The 21,878-nt window shown below is 39.9% G+C and overlaps 1 protein-coding gene across 3 annotated transcripts in view; it reads left to right on the top strand.

Moving 5' to 3' along the window:
• PPP1R12A (protein phosphatase 1 regulatory subunit 12A) overlaps positions 1–16,484 on the top strand; it is a 123,894-nt gene extending 107,410 nt beyond the window's left edge. For 2 of the 3 annotated variants that reach the window (XM_064450140.1, XM_064450124.1), the window contains 5 exons: positions 626–767; positions 1,470–1,574; positions 2,487–2,534; positions 7,224–7,274; positions 8,982–10,201. In XM_064450140.1, coding sequence (XP_064306210.1) covers positions 626–767; positions 1,470–1,574; positions 2,487–2,534; positions 7,224–7,274; positions 8,982–9,116 — 481 coding nt within the window. In that variant the 3' untranslated portion in view covers positions 9,117–10,201. Of the gene's footprint in view, positions 1–625; positions 768–1,469; positions 1,575–2,486; positions 2,535–7,223; positions 7,275–8,981; positions 10,202–14,332 lie in introns of those variants that run through there. The other variant, XM_064450133.1, reaches the window with a different exon arrangement.
• The last annotated feature ends 5,394 nt before the right edge of the window (positions 16,485–21,878 follow it).

Genomic DNA, 21,878 nt, shown 5'->3' with positions numbered 1-21,878 from the left:
CTGTTAAATAGAACTATTACAGCACCTGATCAGTGATGAATGAAGTGAAATTATTCTAAACTTTATTAATACTGACTGTAAATTAGTGATGAATAGGATAAAAGCTGTGCTCAGGATTTGTTTCATAAACCACTTCTGTTGAAATACTGGAATTCACAACAAACAGTTTTGAAATCTAATAAGACCTGGAGAATTCATCTAGGACAATTTTTAGAAATTGCTTTTTAAAAACCCCTCAATTAAAGTAATATATTTTTAAAAAACAGGTCTTCTACATAAATAAAAAAGAATTAAAGTATATAAGCTAATATAAAGTCCTTTAAGACATGTAAATATTTGCTTGAATTAAATTTTTAAATTTAATTTAAAAGATTTCTCTGCATATAAGACAGGCACTTACTTGGAAGACTGGGCAATTTGAAAACAATTTCACACAGAAAATCATGAATACTGAGGGAATGAAAAATCAAATTTGCATCAAATTAGAAGACAGTGGCTTAACTAAATTGCATGATTGTATCTGGTTGTTTTCAGCTGGGTAACAGCAAACTCACAATGTTTGATACAGTGAGTGGTCTCAGTTTGAACACAAAGGTAAAGAAAAATAAGAACTTTTCTATTACAGATATGATACGGGATCCCTCAGCATGTCTTCAGGTGATCGTTATGATTCAGCACAGGGGCGATCGGGGTCACAGAGTTACCTTGAAGATCGAAAACCATACTGCAGTAGACTAGAAAAAGAAGATAGCACTGATTTTAAAAAGGTATCTGATAAAATAATTTTGGTGTGAAAATAGAACTTTGTTATTGTTTTTCATAAATTGTCTGGAAATTATCTCACATTGCATCACAAATTCTGCTTAAAGCAACTCAACTGAATGGAGGAGCAGAGCAACCCCTACAGTGGGGGAAAATGCACGTTACAAAACAGATTCTGCCTTTTGCACTTTTCTCTTCAATGCAATGCAAGGGAGAAATCCAGAGAAACCAAGATCCATTTTTATGAAAAATACTATAATATTTTTTTTAGTTGACTGTATGATTAGCACTGCTTTATACAGATGTGAAGCCTTTTATTTTATATGTTTGCTAGCTTACATACATACGGTGTAAAAATTTGTTCAGATCTTGCATTAAAATAGAGGAAGAGTTTGTCGAAAAGTTTGAAGTGGTGTCTTATCTATGAAGCCTGAAGCCAAAAAAATGGCAAGTATTTTTTTTAATACGTGTAAAGTAAGTTATGTGCTCCCTATGCAATGTTGCTTGTTCCTAGAAATATTTGGTAACAGTTCTTCAAAGTGTTTGCTAGTTCTATACATCTTTAAAATCTATAGCTGATTTTTACTTCTTCGGCTATTAAGGTATTTGTTCATTTTACATGCAGCTTAATCATTATTTTTAAGTTTTTCAGCTAATCTCACTGAAATATTATTCAGTATTTTTTTTAAATGAGTATTTTCTCTCAGCTTTATGAACAGACTCTAGCTGAAAATGAAAAACTGAAAGCACAGTTACATGATACCAACATGGAACTTACAGACCTTAAGCTACAGTTGGAGAAGACCACTCAGGTTTGTAAAAAAAAAACCAAAAAGCCTGTACTTAGCTGACATGGTAGATAGCAAACTAGAAGCGCCCCAGGGTATGGGCAGCTCTTTACTAGGCATCAGCTTTGTTTCTTATCCAAAGGCAGGAGTGAAGAAGAGTACCCCTCTGTTTCTAAAGAGAAAAGAGTGCAGGATTCTGGTCTTCAGCTGTGAACAAGTTGTGTGGGGCTGCCTCCTGCCTGTTTAAGTAGTAGTGGTTCTTGCCAGCATGTATGTGTAACTTCTTTGCAGTGTAGGGATAAACACATTCTACACTGCTAAGCTTATATTCAAACTGTCAGTTGGGACTGATCGATTGATTCATAAACCAGCTGGCAGATTGGCATAACCTGCCAGTTCTTCTTGGCTGGTCAGATAGCTTTATCTTAGAACTAAAGAGCAAATAGTGCACTCCGGTTACAGGTAACTGCTCTCAGATAAGAGTGCTGCATACAGTAATACCAAATATGTACACAAAAGTAAAATTTGTCTTAAATTGCTAAAGAAAGAGTGTCTCCTATTCTCAGGTCACATTTGCCACAATTCACCTGTGTAGGTACTTAAGGGTCTTCCATGTGTACCCCATAAATATCAGTGAAGTGCATTAAAAAGATGTTTGTTTTGTAATGCTTTTACATAGAAATACTGTATTACTCCTATTTGCCAAAGGCTATGTAGTGATTAAACTACTTAGGGCTGGTCACAGAGGAAGTGTGTGATAAATCCAGTTCGTTCTTCTTTATTCTTTATTTCTGTGTTACTTCCCTGAACATACTTTAAAATACTTTTGAAGGTGTACTTCAGACAGAATACTAAAACATGCAATTGAATTGTTTTTCCTCAGTTTTATGTTGTTTAAGAACAAGTACCAATGTCTTTATTAATTTTGTGTTTCAGAGACAAGAAAGATTTGCTGACAGATCACTCTTGGAAATGGAGAAAAGGGTGAGTTTTCTGCCAGAGATCTAAGTACTCCAGTTCAGGCTTTGTTTTAGTTTGTTTTGCAACCCCTGGCTTGGATATGTCTTAGTGGGAACAGAAGCCTTTCTTATAACTTGCATTTTTTAGAAGATTTGGGGATTTTAGGTTTCAAAGTGGCAATGAATGTGAGATACTGTGAGATGGAATTACTCTTAAGGACTGCCTTCAGGTTGCCTGTTGGTTCATGATTACCAGGTTCTAAACCCCACAGCCCTCCAGGGATCTGCTGCTCGTTCCATCTCATCCAAACCAATGTTGGCACTCCAGAGGGTTAAGCACGTTCAAAGCATCTCATCTTCTAATGCATTTCCAACATTCAGGGACTTTAATTTCCTCAGAGCTTTCCAGAGGCGTGCGTGTTGCTTTACCAATTATTGTTGGTAATGAAGTAGCAGTTTCTGCGTCACAGACATGAGGCCTTAAACCTGCTAATGATATAAAATGAATCATAATCTCTCTCTTTCCTTGTACTGTAACGTTTTCCAGAGGGAATATGATACTGGGGCAGCAGGGAGAGAATGAGTAAGCAGTGTGGGAAGAGGGGCATCAGGGTCAGAGACAACCCTAAACTGAATGGCAAAAGAGGTCATGTAATAAATCCATATGTGACTACAGGAATTATTTCAGAAGTTGAACACATGATAATTTTAGGCTATAGTTTCATGCTAGTTTAAAATCCATCCCTATAAAAGTTCCACAGCAACGTGAAGCAAACTACATTGGCTTTGTTGTGGTCCTGGCTTCCTTCATGACCCTGTCCACATATTCCTTTCTCCTGCCCTGATCCTGGAGTGACACGTTAGATACTTATACGGGAAGAAAACTAAATGGACTTTGACAGTAATAAGTGATACAGTATACATTTATTTATCCCTGGTAAACTACACATTCACTAGCCTTTTTTGTTTACTTTCCAGTATATGAGGTTTAGAAAACAATTTTTAGTTCTACAGACACTTTGTAGATTTTATAGGAGCACATGGTGATGTAGAAATGCTCTCGGGCACTTCCTGAAGTTCCATTATCTTTATCTTAATAATCTCTCCAGATAATTGCAGTGGCCTTTTAGCACCAGTTCCTCCTTGAATTTTTGGCATCCTGCTGTAGGCAGTGATTTCATCAGTGGAAAAGTTTCATCAGTATCTTTAATTGGTTTCTTGCTTGCAATCATGGCCACACAAGTGAACTTTAAATTATTTCATAGATTTAGCTGCGTCCATGACTATATAGGTTCCATACAGCAGAGCATTCAGTACTGCATAGCTAAACATTATTTTAGTTTTAAATTACTGCTTTGCTTTTTCCCAAAATAGGCCATTGCATTAAAACAATTGGCTATATTAGAATTTTTTGCACCTTTTTTGGTAAAGACTTTTAGTCCAACAGCAAAATGTCTTTCAGAAATGTTACTCTTCCTAAATGTATTAGTACTAAAGCTAGCAGGTAAAAAAATACAGTTAGTGGTAATGCTGTATGGCTGAAACATGATTTACACAAGATTTAGGAATGTAATTATATTTTATAATTTTAAACTTTAGACAGTTTAAACAGGAATTTATTTGTGATTGTATTTGTTTTGTTAAAATCTGGAGTTCATTTCACTTTGAAAGTGACTGAAGCAGGATTCTCAGCTGCTAGTCATCAATAGCTGATCTCTAGAAATAAGCTTACCAATTTCAGTCCAGATTGTAGATGTCTAAGAATAATTTTAAAGACACTTTTTTAATGTATAATGTAACAATATAAATGTAAAAGGTAGAAACAAATTGTAGGGCTTTTCTAAGTATGCTTGTCCAAGTATATGACTTCATATAAGATGAAATATGTATGTTTTATAACAAAACAATCTAAAACTGAATATATGTTTCATATAATATATACACTTATATAAATATATTTCATATTATATAAAGATAATATAAAACTGTTTTTTTAATAAATTCAATAATATTTTTATCTATAATATATAAAATATAAAACTTAAGATGATCATCAAAATTACATAGAGAAAGGGGAGGGGGAGAGTAAAGTGGTGAGAATAAATTGGAAGAAAAGAAAGGCTGGCAGAGAAAAACCTATGGCATCTTTGAACTATGACATTTTCAAGCTGAAATATACCTTCTCAGTAAAGAAGATGGGAACATTTATTAAAACCAGAATTGCGCAGTAATAAAATTTAGAAAACACTGTCTTTGAATTTTATTTTAACTTGGCTTTCAGAAGTGGGTTTCCATGATGTGATTTGGTGATGCATTCTCAATATTGTGCATTTGAGAACTGTTTACCAGAAAGGGGCTCTTCCCATAGGGATGGGGGTACCGATCGGATCACAGTTGCAAGGTCATAGCAATACATAGGCAAAAGTAAGGGTTTCGTTAACTGCCTGTCACTCTGAGAAGTACGCTAAATGTCTTTTGCAAAATTTCATATGATGTGATAATAAAACTCAAACTGCAAGGTTTCTGTCTGATCAGAATTCAGAATTGTAGGTACCTTTAACCAGTTCTCTCCAAATTTAGAATTAATCATCTGGGAATTTGGGTTGTGGAGAGGTGTATTTTTTGCTATTACTGAATTTACGAATATACGTAGGTATATAATGTGGTTTTACTTCATAATAGTTTTATAACTCTGGGGTCAGTTTTTCATCTGTGTGTATACCCGTACCTCAATCTCACAGCACAAAGACTGTGGTTCCTAGTTGCTTTAATAAATACAAATGAGCTATTGCTATTTTATAAGCTGAGAGACTAGCATGTATTTTTTCCATTTTGAGGGTTACAAATGTACCTTATAGAGTTGTTGAAGTACATCATAAAATTGTAGATGGCATAAATTTCAACCCCTTTCTTTGAGTCCACGGACTAATCTAATAATACCGGCAAATCTTCCCAGTGAAATGGCAATGTGTTATTTTGTTGGCATTCCTCAAGCCAGTTTGTAAAAGAGTAAGCAGTTCAGGAAAAAGAGCAGCATAGCTTCATCTAATCAGAACAGTACTTTTTACAATAAATCTTATATCTTGGCCAGTCCATTTAAATATTTCTTTTATATAATGTGAATCATACAAAGTTAATGGAAAAAAAGTATTTTATTTAATTGGCTTTTATTGCTAATGGTTGTTCTCAGTCAAGCACAACATGCTAGTTAAGCAAATGCATCAAAAAGACTAACGATTTTTAACCATTTGAAATTTTGAGATTTATTTTATCATCTTTTGGTAATCGCAGGAATTATCAAATATTGCTTAATATAAGAACACTGGTAATACATGTTATTCTACAAAGCTAGTAAGTAACTGGTACAATTCTAAGCAATGTAAGATGGCGTGGGTTTTTTTGTTAGTCACTTGCTTACTGCAGTTAACTCGCTAGTACTTCTTATGCCCATTACTGTCAGTCAGTTACGGGGAAAGTCTTAACTCGAAGGAGTAAAGTACATTAAGTACTAACAACTGCAGTAATCTGTTACTTTGATAAACCTTTAAAGTTGTTTGCTAAAATGGGAAAATGTTGGGGTATAACTGCACTATGATTAAACTAAATTCAAATGATTTATATCTGAAAGGTGACCGGCAAGAGTCAGTATCTACTGGGCGGTATGATCTAACCAAAGTTTTACACACCTCAGTCAATGCTGCTTGCTGTTTGCGTAACACCGTTGTATGCAGATGCATATGTCCACTTCGCAATAATCTGTTGCTTTTGCCTTTCACACTCTGGAAAAAATCTGAATGTAGAGTACTGATAACCGCAGCTGCTTTTAAATGAGACACACTGCATTGTCTGACACAGGAAAGCAAGCAATCAAGCTACAAATCCCTGAAGTCTATTGCATTAGCTATTCATCTGTCAGATGCGTTGAAAATTAGGAATGAACAAAATAATGCCATTTAGAAATATGCTAGTGTGTCTGCACTGCAGACTGCAGCATAGTAAAGAAAACCCTAAGCTAACTTTCAATACGCTGGCTCGGGTACTGTAACCAAAACAACCTGAAGTTCTCTACAAAGGATAATTTCTCCTGCTTCTCAGGTAACAAAAAAACAACCCCCCCCAAAAAAAAAACAACCTATACTAGAAACGCAGAAAATATTCAGGAAACATTTGCTCAAGAAGCAGGTGTAGCTAGGTATCTTTGGTGCTCAGCTGAACTCCTTTACTGTAAATTTGGGCATATCTACACTACGTTGCAGTTTATAGTGTGGACAGATCCCACTGAGCTGAGACGGACGTTTCAGTTACGTTTGCTTGTCTACGAAAACTTATGCTTTTGTGCTGCTTTCTTTTAATATTCCTTTTTGTTTCTGATAATTTTCTGCATTTCTTGTATATTAAGCTATCACAGAAGTCCAGCTCATGAGAAATAAATCCAAACAAATGGTACTTACAGCCTGTCTAAATTTGTGTAAAGGAAGGGGTATATTTTGTAGGACTTGATGTACATTTCTATATCTCTTCCTCCTCAGATATTAAAATTCCGTATTGACAGAGTTTCTATATATCACTGCCATCACAAGTTTCCTGTCCACACTATGCTTTTGGTTGTATGATCTTTGAAACTTGAAGTATTTCACTGTTACCACAGTATTTACAAGCAGTAATTTTTTCAAAAATTGTATTGTTCAGTGTTAACACATGTCTTCTGATTTAGGAAAGAAGAGCTCTAGAAAGAAGGATATCTGAAATGGAAGAGGAACTGAAAGTAAGTAAACTATTACACATTAAACCATTAATAACAAAGTGTATGACTATGTCAGGGCAACATGTAGTCTGGCAGTATTACTGGTCTCTATAATTTCATTAGAAAATAACTAAGTTATAGCTGCATTTCAAAATCTCTCATGTCATGTAGCTTGTAGCGAAGCTGTTACGCCAGCATAAGCAGTCACACATGTAGGACTTCTAACAATGTGCTGAGACTTGTGCTTCTGTAACACATTGGCCAACGAGAAACATTCAGAGATGGTTGGAGTGAAACATATCTTGATCTAATCAAGATGGAATTGCAATCTATGTTTTTGATGTGATGCTCTGTATTTTATTCACTTAAAAATAATGGTAGCATATAATTCCATAGGTATGCAAGCATTAAATGGTCCTTCAACCTTTATCTCATGCTCTTTAAATTATGTATTAGACAGCATGTTACCATTATCAAAACTTTCATTTCTATAGAGTGAATAATAATCAGTTTTCAGTTAACAAAAAGCAGTGGATAGATTTCAGACATTGATAAATATGTACCGTTTACCACATCCACTGATTTCCCTTTGGTTTTTTTTAACTGCATATAAACTGAATCCCAGAAGGAAAATACTTTTTTAATACTTTTCTGGCTGGTTTTTTAACCAGTCATGGTATGACTTTTCTCTTTTCCTGGTCTGTCTATGTTAAATCCTCTGATATGATTAAGAAGGGTGAGAAATCTGGCAGGTTTGTTTTGTATTATGCCCTTGGATGCAATATTGGACAGGGTTAACCAAAACTGATAGAATTAAAGTATGACTAGAAAACTAGTGGAACATGACGAAACAGAAAACATTTTTTCACTCCAAAATGTTAAAGAAGACATTTGGTATTTGTCATTGATTAATAAGAAGTTTCCTTTCAGGCTCGTTTTTGAGCTCCCTCTGGTGCTTGGAAGCGGCATTAACTTGCAAATAGTTTTTATTAAAATACATGCATGAAGTTTTGTTGAAATAATTGAAGCTGACAGGCAGATGTAGGCAGAAGGCAACCACAATGCCTCTAGTTCCCTTGGATTCATGCTAAGATAGTTTGCTGTAAGGGAGGACACAATGTCTGGTCCCTTGAGGGGTCTTGAGAAGTGAAATCTGTAGAAAGCAAACTGTGTTATAGGAAAATAATTGTGTCTAAGAGTGGAAGACAGGATGTGAGCTTCTATCATCAACCTGTAAATTCCTGTTAGGAAAGGTTGGGCTTCCGAGAAACATAGAGAATGCAAATATATTGCCTTATCTCAAAAGCTTACTTTCAATAAGCAATATGTGAAAGTTTTGAATTAAAGATTAAATAGTCTTCCTATCATTTGTTGCACCGCTGTGTAAAAGTATATGTTAAATGTGTCATTATTTACAGACTTTTGAATAGGAGATTTAGTTTGTGCAATTAGGATGTCAAGTAAAGAATTCCAGGAATAGCTCTCATTGTTAATGTATCCTGAACTGTTTTGGAAAGCTGTGACGAATCACTGCTGGTTCTTAGATTGCTTTTCAAGAATGTGCCACTTGTTTGATACTTTCCTTTCAGAGAGACTTATCTACTTTAAACAGGACTGTCTTTTCAATTTTTCAAGTTTTCTTTCAATTCTGCTCATCTCTAGTTCTTTTAAACATAATATACATGTTTTTTTTTCTCGTTTTCTCTCCTATTTCTTTGATTCCTGCAGCACCTGCAACAAATAAAGCAGATTCAATCTTTGAGACTCATAAATGAGCGACTGGTGACTGAGAATAGGGCCTTGACCCGGGTGGTTGCCAAGCTGTCAGGGTCCTGTAGGCAACTGCGCTCTGTGGACTTGTAATTTCTGCCTTCTCCTTTGTGTAGCCAGGCAGGTGCTGACATTCAGTTTGTGCTTGGGTAGAATTTGACTATTAACACTTGTGTGTCAGAAACTGACTTACTGCTGCTCGGTTCTGGAAGTGTGGCTAAAGCATGGTGTCCGGTGTACCAACTGCAGGTGTCGCAGATGTGTTGGTATGGTGTGGTATTGTCCTAACTAGCACTGAAGCTTGTCCTCCCTTACTTGAAGATAAATTGGCGATGATCCAGGAGACCTTTGACATGTTAAAACCTTGGCAAGAATTGAAAGGATTTGAGTTCGCACTAGGATACAGTGAAGTCACTCCCTTGTTTTTATGCTTGAGTAAATGCTCAAATAGATCTGCCTCTAGATTTTGAATAAATTGAAATAAAGAATTGAGCTTTCTTACTGCAGTATAACTGAAGTGCATAGAATTGATACAAATCTAGTCTCAACTAAAGAATGTTTGAGAAGTGGTTTCAGTACTGTGCATTCCTAAACAGTTGCATTAGCAACTTTACTTCTAACATTTGTGCGGTTTAGTGTTGAGAGGGGCCCAAAGTCTTTCCTTTCAGAAATGTATCAAGAGTTTCAAGTCGATTAATATTTTCACATATTCCTGTGTGGTTCTGGCCAATCCTTATTTTTATCTAGACAGCTTAAAACATCCAGTTTTAGCACTGAGTTAAGATTATTGATTTATATTGCTATATATGTAGGAATTCCAGTCGTGGACCAGAATCCTATCATGCAAGGACTGTACAAACACAGCCACAAAAAACCTGCCTAGTGTGTCAGATTGGTTCATACTTACTGGGTGATCTGGTTCAGTCCCCTTTTGTTAAAGGTATGAACTGTTTTGAGTTTCATATTGGGAAAAAATACCAGTTTGTATTCTGAACAGCAGGGCTGTTTCAGAAACCCACTGAAGATTCAAAACTTCTGTGAAACCACACAAAATGTGGTTTCATTCCACACTAAATCTATATGCCTTTCTTCCTTCTCTTATATAACAGCTGTATGGGGTGGAGGTTTCAGTGAGCTTTTAAGATCTGTAGGTGAAAAAATAAAAATTTCCTTCTGCACAGTGACTCCTGCTAAACTGCTTCCCCTCGCCTACCCCGCTGCCCGCTTAGAAGCAAGGCAATAAGCCTAGGTTTTTTCATCCTGCTCACAAAGTCCAGTCTCAGGTTTTCCCCACTAAAAGGCATGAAGTAAACAGGTTTATCCTTTGGCTTCATGTCTTCCTGGAGTTGGTCTAACAATAGGATGTGGATAGAAAGGTTGTTCCTGGTCCAGGCCCTGCATTCCTCAGCATTCCCTTGTGTTAACCCTTGCTGAGTGAGTCAAGGCAGCTTACTGACCTGGATGAAAACAAATCCTTTTATTCATTGTATTACTTGATCCATCTCACCCCAGTGTTGTTGAATAACTAAACTAACACACAGAAAGCAGCAGGAGCATACTGCTGCATGTGAAGGGAGAGCTGTCCCTTTAGGGCAGCCTGTCTTACATCAGCTTCAGCTAACAATGTGGTTTTTCAACACAGCTGAGCTAATCTAATGACTGCTGTCCGCAGCCACACGTACATACCATCTTTTTTTGCTAGCACTGGCATTCCTTTAACCATGGTAAGCCAGTTCAGGGTGTTAACCCACAGAAAACAATTCAGTATTCCTTTTTGTAGGGGGATTTTTCAATGGCATATCATTGTGGAGCTTGAGGAGCCTGGCTAGCAAAAGAAAAGCAATGGAAACACAGCAGGGAGGTTTGACATTATGATGGTAGCTTAACCATAGCAGTGTGCCCAATTAATCTGGACAGGTACCTTAACAGTTCATGAGCTTTTTGTAATCATAATTTACAAAGCTATTTTGTATGTAAAAACTGTTAAATCCTCCAGCAAACACAGACATTATTATTACTGTACAGATCTGAGTTGGCTCCACATATGTCAGGTGATTATTGAATAATTATTTGCTCAACAACAACAGTGCAAAGTTACTAGTCATATGTTGTGGTTTAACCTCAGCCAGCAACTAAGCCCCACGCACCCACTCGCTCACTCCCCCCTGGTGGAATTGGGGAGAGAATCAGAAAGGTAAAAGTGAGAAAACTCGTGGGCTGAGGTAAAGACAGGTTAACAGGTAAAGCAAAAGCCACGTGCATAAGCAAAGCAAAACAAAGAATTCATTCCCTACTTCCCATGGGCAGGCAGGTGTTCAGCCATCTCCAGGAAAGCAGGGCTCCATCACGCATAACAGTTACTTGGGAAGACACAACACCATCACTCCAAATATCCCCCTTCTTCCTCCTTCCCCCAGCTTTATATGCTGAGCATGACATCCCTTGGGTCAGCTGGGGTCGCTGTCCCAACTGTGTCCCCTCCCAGCTTCTTGTGCACCCCCAGCCTACTTGCTGGTGGGGTGGGGTGAGAGGCAGAAAAGGCCTTGACTCTGTGTAAGCCCTGCTCAACAGAAACAAAAACATCTCTGTGTTACCAACACTGTTTCCAGCCCAAATCCAAAACATAGCCCCATACTAGCTACTATGAAGAAAACTAACTCTACCCCAGCCAAAACCATCACATCTTATAATACAGGTAAGCAAAATAGTGCATGTATAATCTTATTCAGGAATGTCATCACAGGAAGATACTTTGGTATTTTAGTGAGAATCAAATTGGAATTCAAAGTGTGAAGTACAGTATGTAACTGTAATTTTACTGAATTTACAGCAAAGCTTTTTTCCCCTGCCTCTGCACATGAAAGGTGTTTGGTGTCACCTCATGAGAGGTTTGAGTGCCATAGGAATACACTGCTCCAAAAAATTGTATAAATGTCTTTGGCTAGGTTTAAAGTATGTGGAGATTAGTATAGATGAGAAGCATAAGTATTTCAGGCTACTTGAGTTTATCCTTCCTGATCAATCTCCTATTACTCATAACTGCTTTTGTCTCCTACCAGTCTTCCTCTATTCTTTAGCAGACTCATAAGAAAAGAGAAAATATTTTCTTAATACCTATTCTATCTATTACTTTAATCAAGATTAAAATCTATCTACAGAGTTTTGCAGACATATAATGGCACTGGATTCTATTAAAGCTCTAAATTTTGAACAGCGGCCTTTTTGTTAAAATAGTTCACCAGAAAATATACCACTCTGGGTCTGCCTGTATGTAATTAAGCATTACGGGCTGCAGCTCCCTAGTCAGTAAATTAAAAGAGGACTGTGACATTCCTGGAATTACTTTGAGGTTTCATTGGAAAGCATACATGACAACACTTGTCGAGATACCCATTTAACAAGAACAGAACCAGACCCCCTTGGTTCCTCGTGCACGGCTAGCTGAAGGCTGCTGTGTCTTCGCCCAGGATCTTTGGTATGAAGTCCACAGCAGGACAGCAAGGAGGAAGGAACGGTGTTGGTTGCTTTGCCTGAACAAGTGGCTGTTTCGTTGTCTGCAGATACCTGTCATAGAACAACCCCGCGTTTATCCTAATATTACAGGTGCACGCGCAAGTGCATGGTGCGCGCGGGTGTTACCTGGGTATGACCCCAGCACGTCCACCTCAGGCAGCAGTAGTTGGTTTTCACAGCTTAGAAAACTTAACTGAGGTCATACTTGAAAACTGCCAAATCATTACTTGTGTTGCCCGATTTCAAACACCTTGACGTGGTTTTTGAAAGTACTCAGCATTTTACAGCACTTACTGATCAGAGCACAGTTCTCGCTTGACTGTAATGGGATCTTCCCTGTGACTCCACAAAGAGCTCGATTTAGGTGGCTTGCGCTAAGCTCCATTGTGGAGCTTAGTTGGAATCCAGGTTAGCGGAATGATTTTTTACTTTCTGTAACTGTGGAGACCACCTTTTTTCCTCTTACGATCCCCTGTTGTCTTCATTTCGCATACTCTGATATTGCCAGGTAAATAAACTAGAGGTCCTATAACCTCAGTCATCTCCAGTGCACCATCATGTCTCACTCGGTGAGGGAGTCTGCTGTTTGGTGGACTGAGTGTGGGCAGGACTCCTGTGGAGGAAATGGGTAAATGACGCCTCTGGTGTAATGCACAGTTAATTAACCCTGCATTTTTAAACTTCTCAGTTCTTTCTGAATATCATGGGGTTGAAAGTATAATTTTGTTTGAATAAAATGAAAAAAAAAAAACCAACACAAAACCAAAACCATCAGCAAGGAAATTTCATCACGAAAAATTACATAGCAGTTGTTACATAGGTCACCAGCTGGACAGATCTCTTGCATGCACTGGCACCCGAGGCTACTGAATAACTGCTCTGCAGGAATAGGCTGTTACATCCTGTGTAAACCTGCTGCTAGTAGAAACCATACACGTAATTTAGCCACGAGTATTATACGTGGTTTGTTATCAGTGTGTGAACGTAGATATGGAGAACTGCTGAGCTTACTCCTGGTTTCTCTGACAAGTTGTATTCTTCCAGTAGAAACCTCTGTGCACTGACTCGTCCTCCTTTCCTGTCTGATCCTGTCCAACTCTCACCTCACTTGGCTTCTGCCCTCCAGCTTTTGTGCTCTTGTGTCACCCATCTCCTGTGGCAACCTTAACTTGCCATCTCCTAACTTGTATGCCTGAGTATGCAGCCTGGTGTTGCAGTGATCTCTTCCAATGATCTGATCTCGTGTGAACCAAGCTATTCAGGGATATGATCTCAAATTATAGGATGTGTGCTTCAACATGAGTTTGGAAGTGGTAGGAAGATTAATGCTATGAGCTAATGAGCTGAATCACACTGTATCTGATCGGGATGAAATCATCCAGGAGCACAGTGGTAGATATGCTTAGCCGCAGCATGTTTTTTTGAAACTGTGCAAGTGCAGTAGAGACAAGCCTCTTTCAGTTGTTGATAATTAGCTTTTTTTGTGTGTTTGTTTTGCACTGAGATTTGAAGCATTTCATTACTTTCCTCACGCTACTCTAAATGCTTTTGTTAAAGCTTGTCACCTGCACCTCCGAGATCTGGTGCATCTAATCCAAGCAAATTAAAACTCCTAATCTGTAACTCTTAACTGTGTCATGCTAAAAGGTGAGATTTTTCTGAACTGCTGATGTGAAGGGGGAGAGCTGCCGAGGTGCTTAAGCTGAGTAAAGGTTTTTATCCCCAGCACTTGTCTTGTCTCGCTGCTTTTACTTGGGTTATAATAGCAAATAACGATCATGTTTCATTTTTCATAGATGCTACCAGACCTGAAGGCAGACAACCAGAGGCTAAAAGATGAAAATGGGGCCTTGATCAGAGTTATAAGCAAACTTTCCAAATAAAGGGTTGACTCCAGCAGCAAATAACGGTATTGCACATCGCTAGTAACTCCAGTGGACCATAGTATGGCAGTCACTGGAAGTGTGGGAAGATCCCTTGGAGACTGTCATTTTCAGATATCCTGCCAAACGCCCTCTTACCTGTGTGTGTTTTTGTATCAAGATCATTGTTTGTGTTAAAATGCAGCTGCTGAGAAGATGAAATGACTGAGAAATCTTGTTTACAGCTACAGCATAATAAGGAAAGTGTTCAAGGCCAGATACGCCTCAGATATTTAACCAGTAAGCCTTAGTTGTACATAAACACTTTTACATCATCAAAAGCTTTCAGCTCTCACAGAAGACAGTTACTCAATGATGTTTTTGTTGTGCCACAATTCCCAGTTTTTTTCTATGCTCAGTTCTTCTTTAAATATTAAGTTTGGATTTTTTTTCCCCCCTTCTAATTATTCATGTACCAGATTTTCTTGTACAGTGTTTTCACAGCTTTACCATTTGCAGAGACCACACACCCTTTTAAATTACCTATTTGTGTAGCTACCTAGAGTTGTATTGTCCAACCACCTGGAACAGAGATGTTTGGTGGAACATTTGCTTTCACTGTTTGTGCAATATGCATTTATTTCCTATACAAAATGCTTTAAAAGTCAGTTGAAACTAGAAATACTTTAAGAGTCCTGTTTTCTGCCTTTATCGGTCACTTTAAAAAAAAAAAAAAGACGTTTGTAGTGAAAGATGTTAGATCCTGTAACCGTCACATTCATTTGAGCAGGTACTGAGTGATGCTGTATATATAAATGTGTACTGGTTTGATTTTTCAGACCACCACGTGGCATGCTTGAATATATTTCCCTATTGCAAATGGCTGTTAATGCAAATTAGGCTACTCCAGAATAGTGTGTTTAACAAAGTTCATTAATTTTTATGGTATAAAGAATTTAGACATTGTACATTGTATGGAGCCCTATCTTTACAAAAGGTCTAAACTATATAAAATACTTTATTATTATCTTTTCCTCCCATTTTTTTTCATTTGATAGTGTTCACCATAATAAAAAATTGCATAAATATAACTGCTTCACTACATTTCACATACCTGTATTTATCTGAGTGCTGTCCAAAACTGTTGTGCTAGCCAAAGTAATGTACTAAATCATTTGAAAACCATAACCCATTACACTCACATTACCGTTTATATGCACTGTTGTTGCCATGCGAGAAGGCATCCGATTTGATAACACCGTCGTGTCAGACCATTTTATACATTTCAGTGGCCTTTAAAAATAAAACAAGTTACTTAAGTGAAGATCGCTTTTGTTAGAAACAGCTTTTATATTTTCACTAAACCATTCAAAATACGACATCCTGGTGGCACATAGCTTATTGCCTAAAACCACTGAACGGATCAGCCATTAAAACAAATTGTACATTGTAAAAGCTTGTAGTAGCTATTGTATTAATGATTATATTGTATACTATATTAAATGTGAATTTGTACCCCTTCATTTAAAAAGGTCATTGTGTTCTACTGCCTACTTGGGGGGCGGGGGTTAGTTTTACGGGGGTGGGCTATGTTTTGGTAAGGAAGACGTGATGTCCTCTCTCTCTTGATTGGTTTTTTGAAGATGTAAGGTTATGCTCTTACTACCAAGCTCAGGATTCTTGATTTTAAAGGTACACGGATAGTTTGAGATACCGTATTGTAATTGATCTGTATGAGAGGTGGGTCTGAACCATAGGGACTTCCATTGTCTTACGCTAACGTAAAATAAAGAATTGAATGGCTGCAACGTATTGACTTCTGTTACAAGACAGTTAGGCATATTCTGGATTATACTTGGTAAAGTTTGGGTGCCTGTGAATGATTAAATACATGTTTCTAATATTTTAGTGTTTTATATTTAGGTTATTTATTCTTTATATCTAAAAAATGAATGGCTACTGTGCTATATTGATTTTATTGGTAGTACTGAGCAGACCTTGTATCTGCATGAAACTAGTTGCAAAACCCACTATTTTGGAAAAAAAATGTATTTTGACATATACAAATAAAATGAATACAAACTATTTTAAATGTGTGAAAGTTTTACTGAGAAGACATTGAAATTTGTTACAAATTTAAACCATGTTATAAGTTTGCTATTTAAATTCTTCGGTGGGCATTTTTCTTCATTGTGTTACTTGGATGCAAAGTTCAAGTACCTTTCAAAGATTGTAATCAAATTGTGATTATTTGCACATCGTTGTACATGCACATCTGTAAATGCATCAGTAAAAATGCCATATTTATGCAATCTGTAACAACCTGGACAAATGTTTATATATTTTACATAAACCTGTCTGTGTGCAGAATCTGAGAACCATTTCTTACGTGGTATTAACCGAATCTCACAAAGCAATTGCTAAACTTGTGTCACCGTCTTACTGCCCTGATCGTCTTGCACATCAAACACATACCCAGAAAATCCAGCTGCCACAGAGAGAAAACGGGTGGTGGAGGACTGTTTTATTATTTGGGAGACAGTTTGCATAGGAGATGTCTATTATTCCTGACTGCTGACTGGCAAGCTTCCTTAAGCGACGAGTGGCTTAAATGGTAATTCAAAACAGCAGCTTAGATTTTAGGGGACTTGTCACAGTGTGGAAGGGGATCTCGATGTCCCAGAATTAACATCAGATACCCATGGAGGCACGGAAGTAGCTGGTGCTGGAGAGCTAAGAGGCAAAGGGCATGCCCAGAACCAGCCCCAGCTGTGAAGGAAGCCATAGCCCAGAGAGCGGAGTGGGAAAGCAGCTGCGGCAGCAGAGTGCGGGGAGGGTGGAGGCGGCGTGGCCGTGTAAGGACTGCCTGACCTTAATGGCTCTAGACAGTCGCAGTTACCTAGAAGAAAAGACTGGAGCTGGAACTTCATTTTTGCCCCACCTCATCTCCCTCTGGATCTCCCCAGTTGCTACTACATACCATTTTCGGACTTCTGCTATTTCCATGCCAGATTCCAAAAAAGAGCGGTTATAATTCATGCTCTGTAGGTGCATTTGTTTGCTCAGCACCAAGTACAAAACGTGCGTGTGTGTCTTGGCATTTCTCTCCTTTAGAAATGCCTTCCATGCTTGACTTTGGTTTGTGCTCAGGTGAACATTAAACTAATGGGTGTGAGTCTTACCTGCTCAGCCACTGTCCATTTGGTGGTCTTTTAGGAGTGAATGTGTTGTCATAGAACAAGAGTCCTCTCATTTCTTTTTTAGAAAGGAACTATTTATGTGTCATCCTATAGAATAGAAAAAAGCATGCTTTGGGGGAAGATACCTGCTTTAGGATATGTGCGTCAAAGGAGAAATTTTAATGATTTCCTGAACCTTTATCATACATAGGTGGGTTCCACGTGAGGTGGCTCCTACCCCTGCTAGCTGACTTAACCGTGAGGTTTATAGTCAAGGTATGGCTCAATGCCAAACCAGACGTATGACCGTAGAGAGAAAATTTACACAAAGAAGAGCAGGTGGCGAGGAGGAAGTATGCCACGATGCCGGACGTGGGAGGGCAACACCGTGTCAGAAAATGAACAGTTGACATGGAGAAGGATAGGGGACATATCAGAACAAAACTGGTCAGAAGTCAGGGCTCCATCTCACCCAAACTCCTGAACAGAGAAAAACTGTCCAAAGTTAGCAACAGTATGAATTATGCCTTGCTACTGGCTTTTACTGCTGCTCAGGAGGTGTTAATTTCTTGTTAAACGAAGTTGCAATGATGAAAAAAATCATTACACTAGCTCTCACTTGATCTGGGTGATCCTGGCAGCGGCTTGACTCTCCACAGCTGGGAACTCCACAGCTTCTTTATGGGCGTCTTGAGGTCTTTACCTGCCTGTGTAGCACACCAGCTCCTCCCGAAGGGAACGTGCACCCGTTTGTCTCTATCGGGTTGCTCGTGGTATCGTGGCAGGAGCGTACACAGAGGTGGCCAAATCTGCCATGCTGCAATGCTCTGCAGCCACGGGTCCCAGGAGCTCCAGCTGGGCCTCCGTGGGGCTCGTGGCAGCTGTGGCCTCAAGCCTGTCCGGTGTGGAAGGTGTAGGTGGCCGCAGTTTTAGTTACACGGCAAGCTACTTTTCCCCTTTAGTGGTAGCTTTAGCTTCTCTAACCTGACATGAGGTGGTGTGGGCAGTGGGTAGGTCTGACACTTGAATTGTGCAACTGAGACGTTAACATTTTATAGATGAAATTTAATTTCCAGCTACAGTCTGGAGAACTGTCACAGCAAAACACAACACAAATTCACTACATAATGTACGGTTTAAAAAAAGAAAAACTCCACAGCCATACCCAAACATTACAGAAATTTTTGTGGAGCCTATTTTCAACGAGCGGAGAAACAACTAACTGTGTTGCAGGGGAGTCGCTTTCCCACCTGCTTTGAATCTCAGGCTAGTTTTGTTGCAGCTCTGCTGGTCACCTCTGGGAAATTGCTGTATTTCCCACGTAGGAATAGCCAGTATGTCTGGTGGGGGACAGAAGAAACAATTCACGTAAGTTTTCCAGAAGTTCTCGCTCTTCGTGGTGTCTGTGCACAATGTTAACCTTTAGCTATGGTGATTGAGCTTCCTCGAGTTCTTAGGTCAAAGCCGCTAACAACAAGGGTAAGAAATGCTGGTGACTAGAGTTATTTGCTTCATGTTTTTTTGATTGTAAGAGCAGCAAGTTGGGGTTTGTTAAGAGAGTAATGGCAAGTAGTGTTGTGCTGTGCCTCGGCAGGGATTTAAAGTAAGGCTGGAACAGTCCTAAAGGTGGCTGCAGGTGCCTGCGTAGATGGCAGAATTTAAAAAAACCACAAAACCTCTGAAACTCACAATGAATTGCTCACACTTTAAAGGGAGAGCTGCTGCCACACTGATGAAGTCATTGGCTATTCTTGCTTGTGTCAGCACCTCCCCATTTTGTACTACTGATTAGATAGGGAAAGTATGTAGCTTTTAGAGAAAGGAGGAACTATTCATTTTTTCCTCGAAAAACATCACCTGTTAGATGTCTAATATTTCTGATCTGACTCAGGGATAATCACAGCAGGGACAAAAGCCCCACATTCCAACTCTAATTATTTCACCCTTCTTACTTGGGTTCTACATGTCTGTTTTGCAAATCTATTAAAGCTTAGTAGAAGTATTTAGCCAAGACAGCACAATTCATCTTCCAGTGTGGTCTTTTCCCTTTGTTTTAGTTGCTGGAGAAAAAAAAAATATCATGGTGGGAGGTGGGTGAGAAGAACTTCTTTATTTCCTTGGTACTGTCTTTCTGCGCTCCACCTGTTCCACTACAGAGTTCTTTGACGGTTGGGCTTGATGATCCTAGTGGTCTTTTCCAACCTTAATGATTCTGTGATTCCACGATTTGAGCAGAGACTCACTTGGCTGATTTTCTCTTTTAGCAAACCAGTTGTGGTTTTGCTAGTAGGTTAGCCCTCTGCGCAGGGAGAGGCTGCTGCAGATCCCACCATCCTGTGCATCCCGTCTGCCCTCACCGCCTCTGGTGGGAGCCCGGCACAGCTGGCTGCTGTGCCTCCCCCTGCCCCTTCATCCCCCCACAAAAAGAAAACTAAGAAAATTTACAGCCCCATTGCCCTCGTTCGTGTCTATATCATATAACCCCATTTTAATGATACGCCTCTGCATCAAAAAAGGACAGGCCTGGTCTGAGGGAGTTGCTACATGACAGCTAAAATAGAGCTACTGCTCTCTCTGAGCGGTTACCCAGCCCCGCACCCCAAGTCTTCCACAGAAAAGAGCATGACTTCATTATATCAGCTGGTACAAAATACACATTTACACAAAATTTACACAAAATAACACATCTAGCTACACAGACTAGTCACTATGCCCAGAAGGAAGATTTAACGAAAAAGTGAGTTTGTTTAAAAATAAAGATCCACATTTACGTCAACTGATGATATCGTGGGCATGAGTCTACAACTGTTAACGGCTCATCTCTCTTTTCAGCTGTGTGAAAAGCAACAAATCACACTAAGTTCTTTCCCCCCCCCCTTAATCCACTGCTATAGGTGCTGCGTTATGTTAACTAAATTGCCCAGTAACTCCTCCTCAGCTCTCTTTGCATAAAATGCCGGGGGTCTATGAAAATAAGCGAGCTGTCACTACGGGCTTCTATCACGCTGCTTTAGACCCCTGCATAAAAAAGGAGCCGATCTATTTCCAGTGATACGGGGCGGGGGGAGGCGGAAGCGGTGCCCCTCGGGGACTGCAGTGCTAACGCTCCTGCACCGGTTCCCGCCCAGCCCCAGGGCTCTGCGGCTGTGGAGGGGCCGCGGCGGGGAAGGAGCCGGGAGGTGGCACCAGACGGCTTCGCTTCGCCCGGGCTCCCGCTGGGCTTATCCCGGGCTCCTCGGGGCTCTTCCCGCCCTCATCCCGGGGTCCCGCCAGGGTCTTCCCGGGCTCCCCGCGGGTCTGGCTGCCGCCGCGCCGCACAGCTCGGACCCCGGCGGCAAGGCACGGCCTCCGAGACCCGGCCCACGTTTCGTCTCTTTGCCCCTTTTTTTACTTTTTTCCCCCCGACAAGAGTACGTAGGAATGGCTCAAACGACAGCGACGCGAGGAAATTCTGCCTGGGCTGTAAATTGAGTCAGTTCTAGCGTGAGAGAGGAAGCGTGGCAGAGAAGAGCCATCACAAATTAATTCAGACACAAGGGATGCGCCTAGTCTGAACGCAGCAAGGACTCCTTTTAAGTGCTTTATACTGAAAGCCTGCAAAAGGAGACGCACGATTTAACACCCTGGGAATGGCAGAGTGCCCTGGGCTTGGCTGGTGAGCTCAAACCCACCCCGTCGGGAGGCAGAGACCCACGGAGGCCCAGGGCCGGCCTGTCGGGGCAACACATCTGTCGGGGGGCACAGACAGGGCCCCGCTGCCCAGTGAGCGCTGCCGTACTGCAGGAAGAGACTTACAGACTAGGAGAAACATCAAGAACTGCAGGATGGCTCTGCTACAGCCGAAAGGGAGGAAATGCAAAAAACCTCATCCTCCATATCAAAAGTTGTCAAGCCAGCAGTTCATCGCAGCACTGAGCTTGGCTGAAATGCCAAAACTCTGGTTAATTCCTTCTTACTCAACTCCCTTTCCATATGATCACTATATAAGCATATTGCTTTGCTTTGTAACCAGAGCACTCTGTACAGAGGTCCTCGTAGTCCTTTTTGCCCCCTTCAATCTCTCCTCCCCGTTCGCTGCCCGGCAAGCATGTGCAGCACAGAGCGCGCTCTCACATCCTCCTCCAGTCTCCTCAGCCCTTTCTCCTCAGCTCCGCATGGACAGGGTTCCGCCCAAGCCACCATACATAATTCTTTTCTGTGCAAGAGAGGGCTTTGAGGTCTAATTGCGTTCCCAGTTATTCAGGGTGATAGCCGCAATAACCAAAGGGCCCCAGAAGCTGCTTCCCCTGGGACCTTGAGCA

This window comes from Phalacrocorax carbo, chromosome 1 (genome assembly GCF_963921805.1).
Source record: "Phalacrocorax carbo chromosome 1, bPhaCar2.1, whole genome shotgun sequence".
NCBI lineage: Eukaryota > Metazoa > Chordata > Aves > Suliformes > Phalacrocoracidae > Phalacrocorax > Phalacrocorax carbo.
The sequence above is the reverse complement of the archived record's forward strand: the minus strand, read 5'-3'. Positions and strand labels throughout refer to the sequence as shown.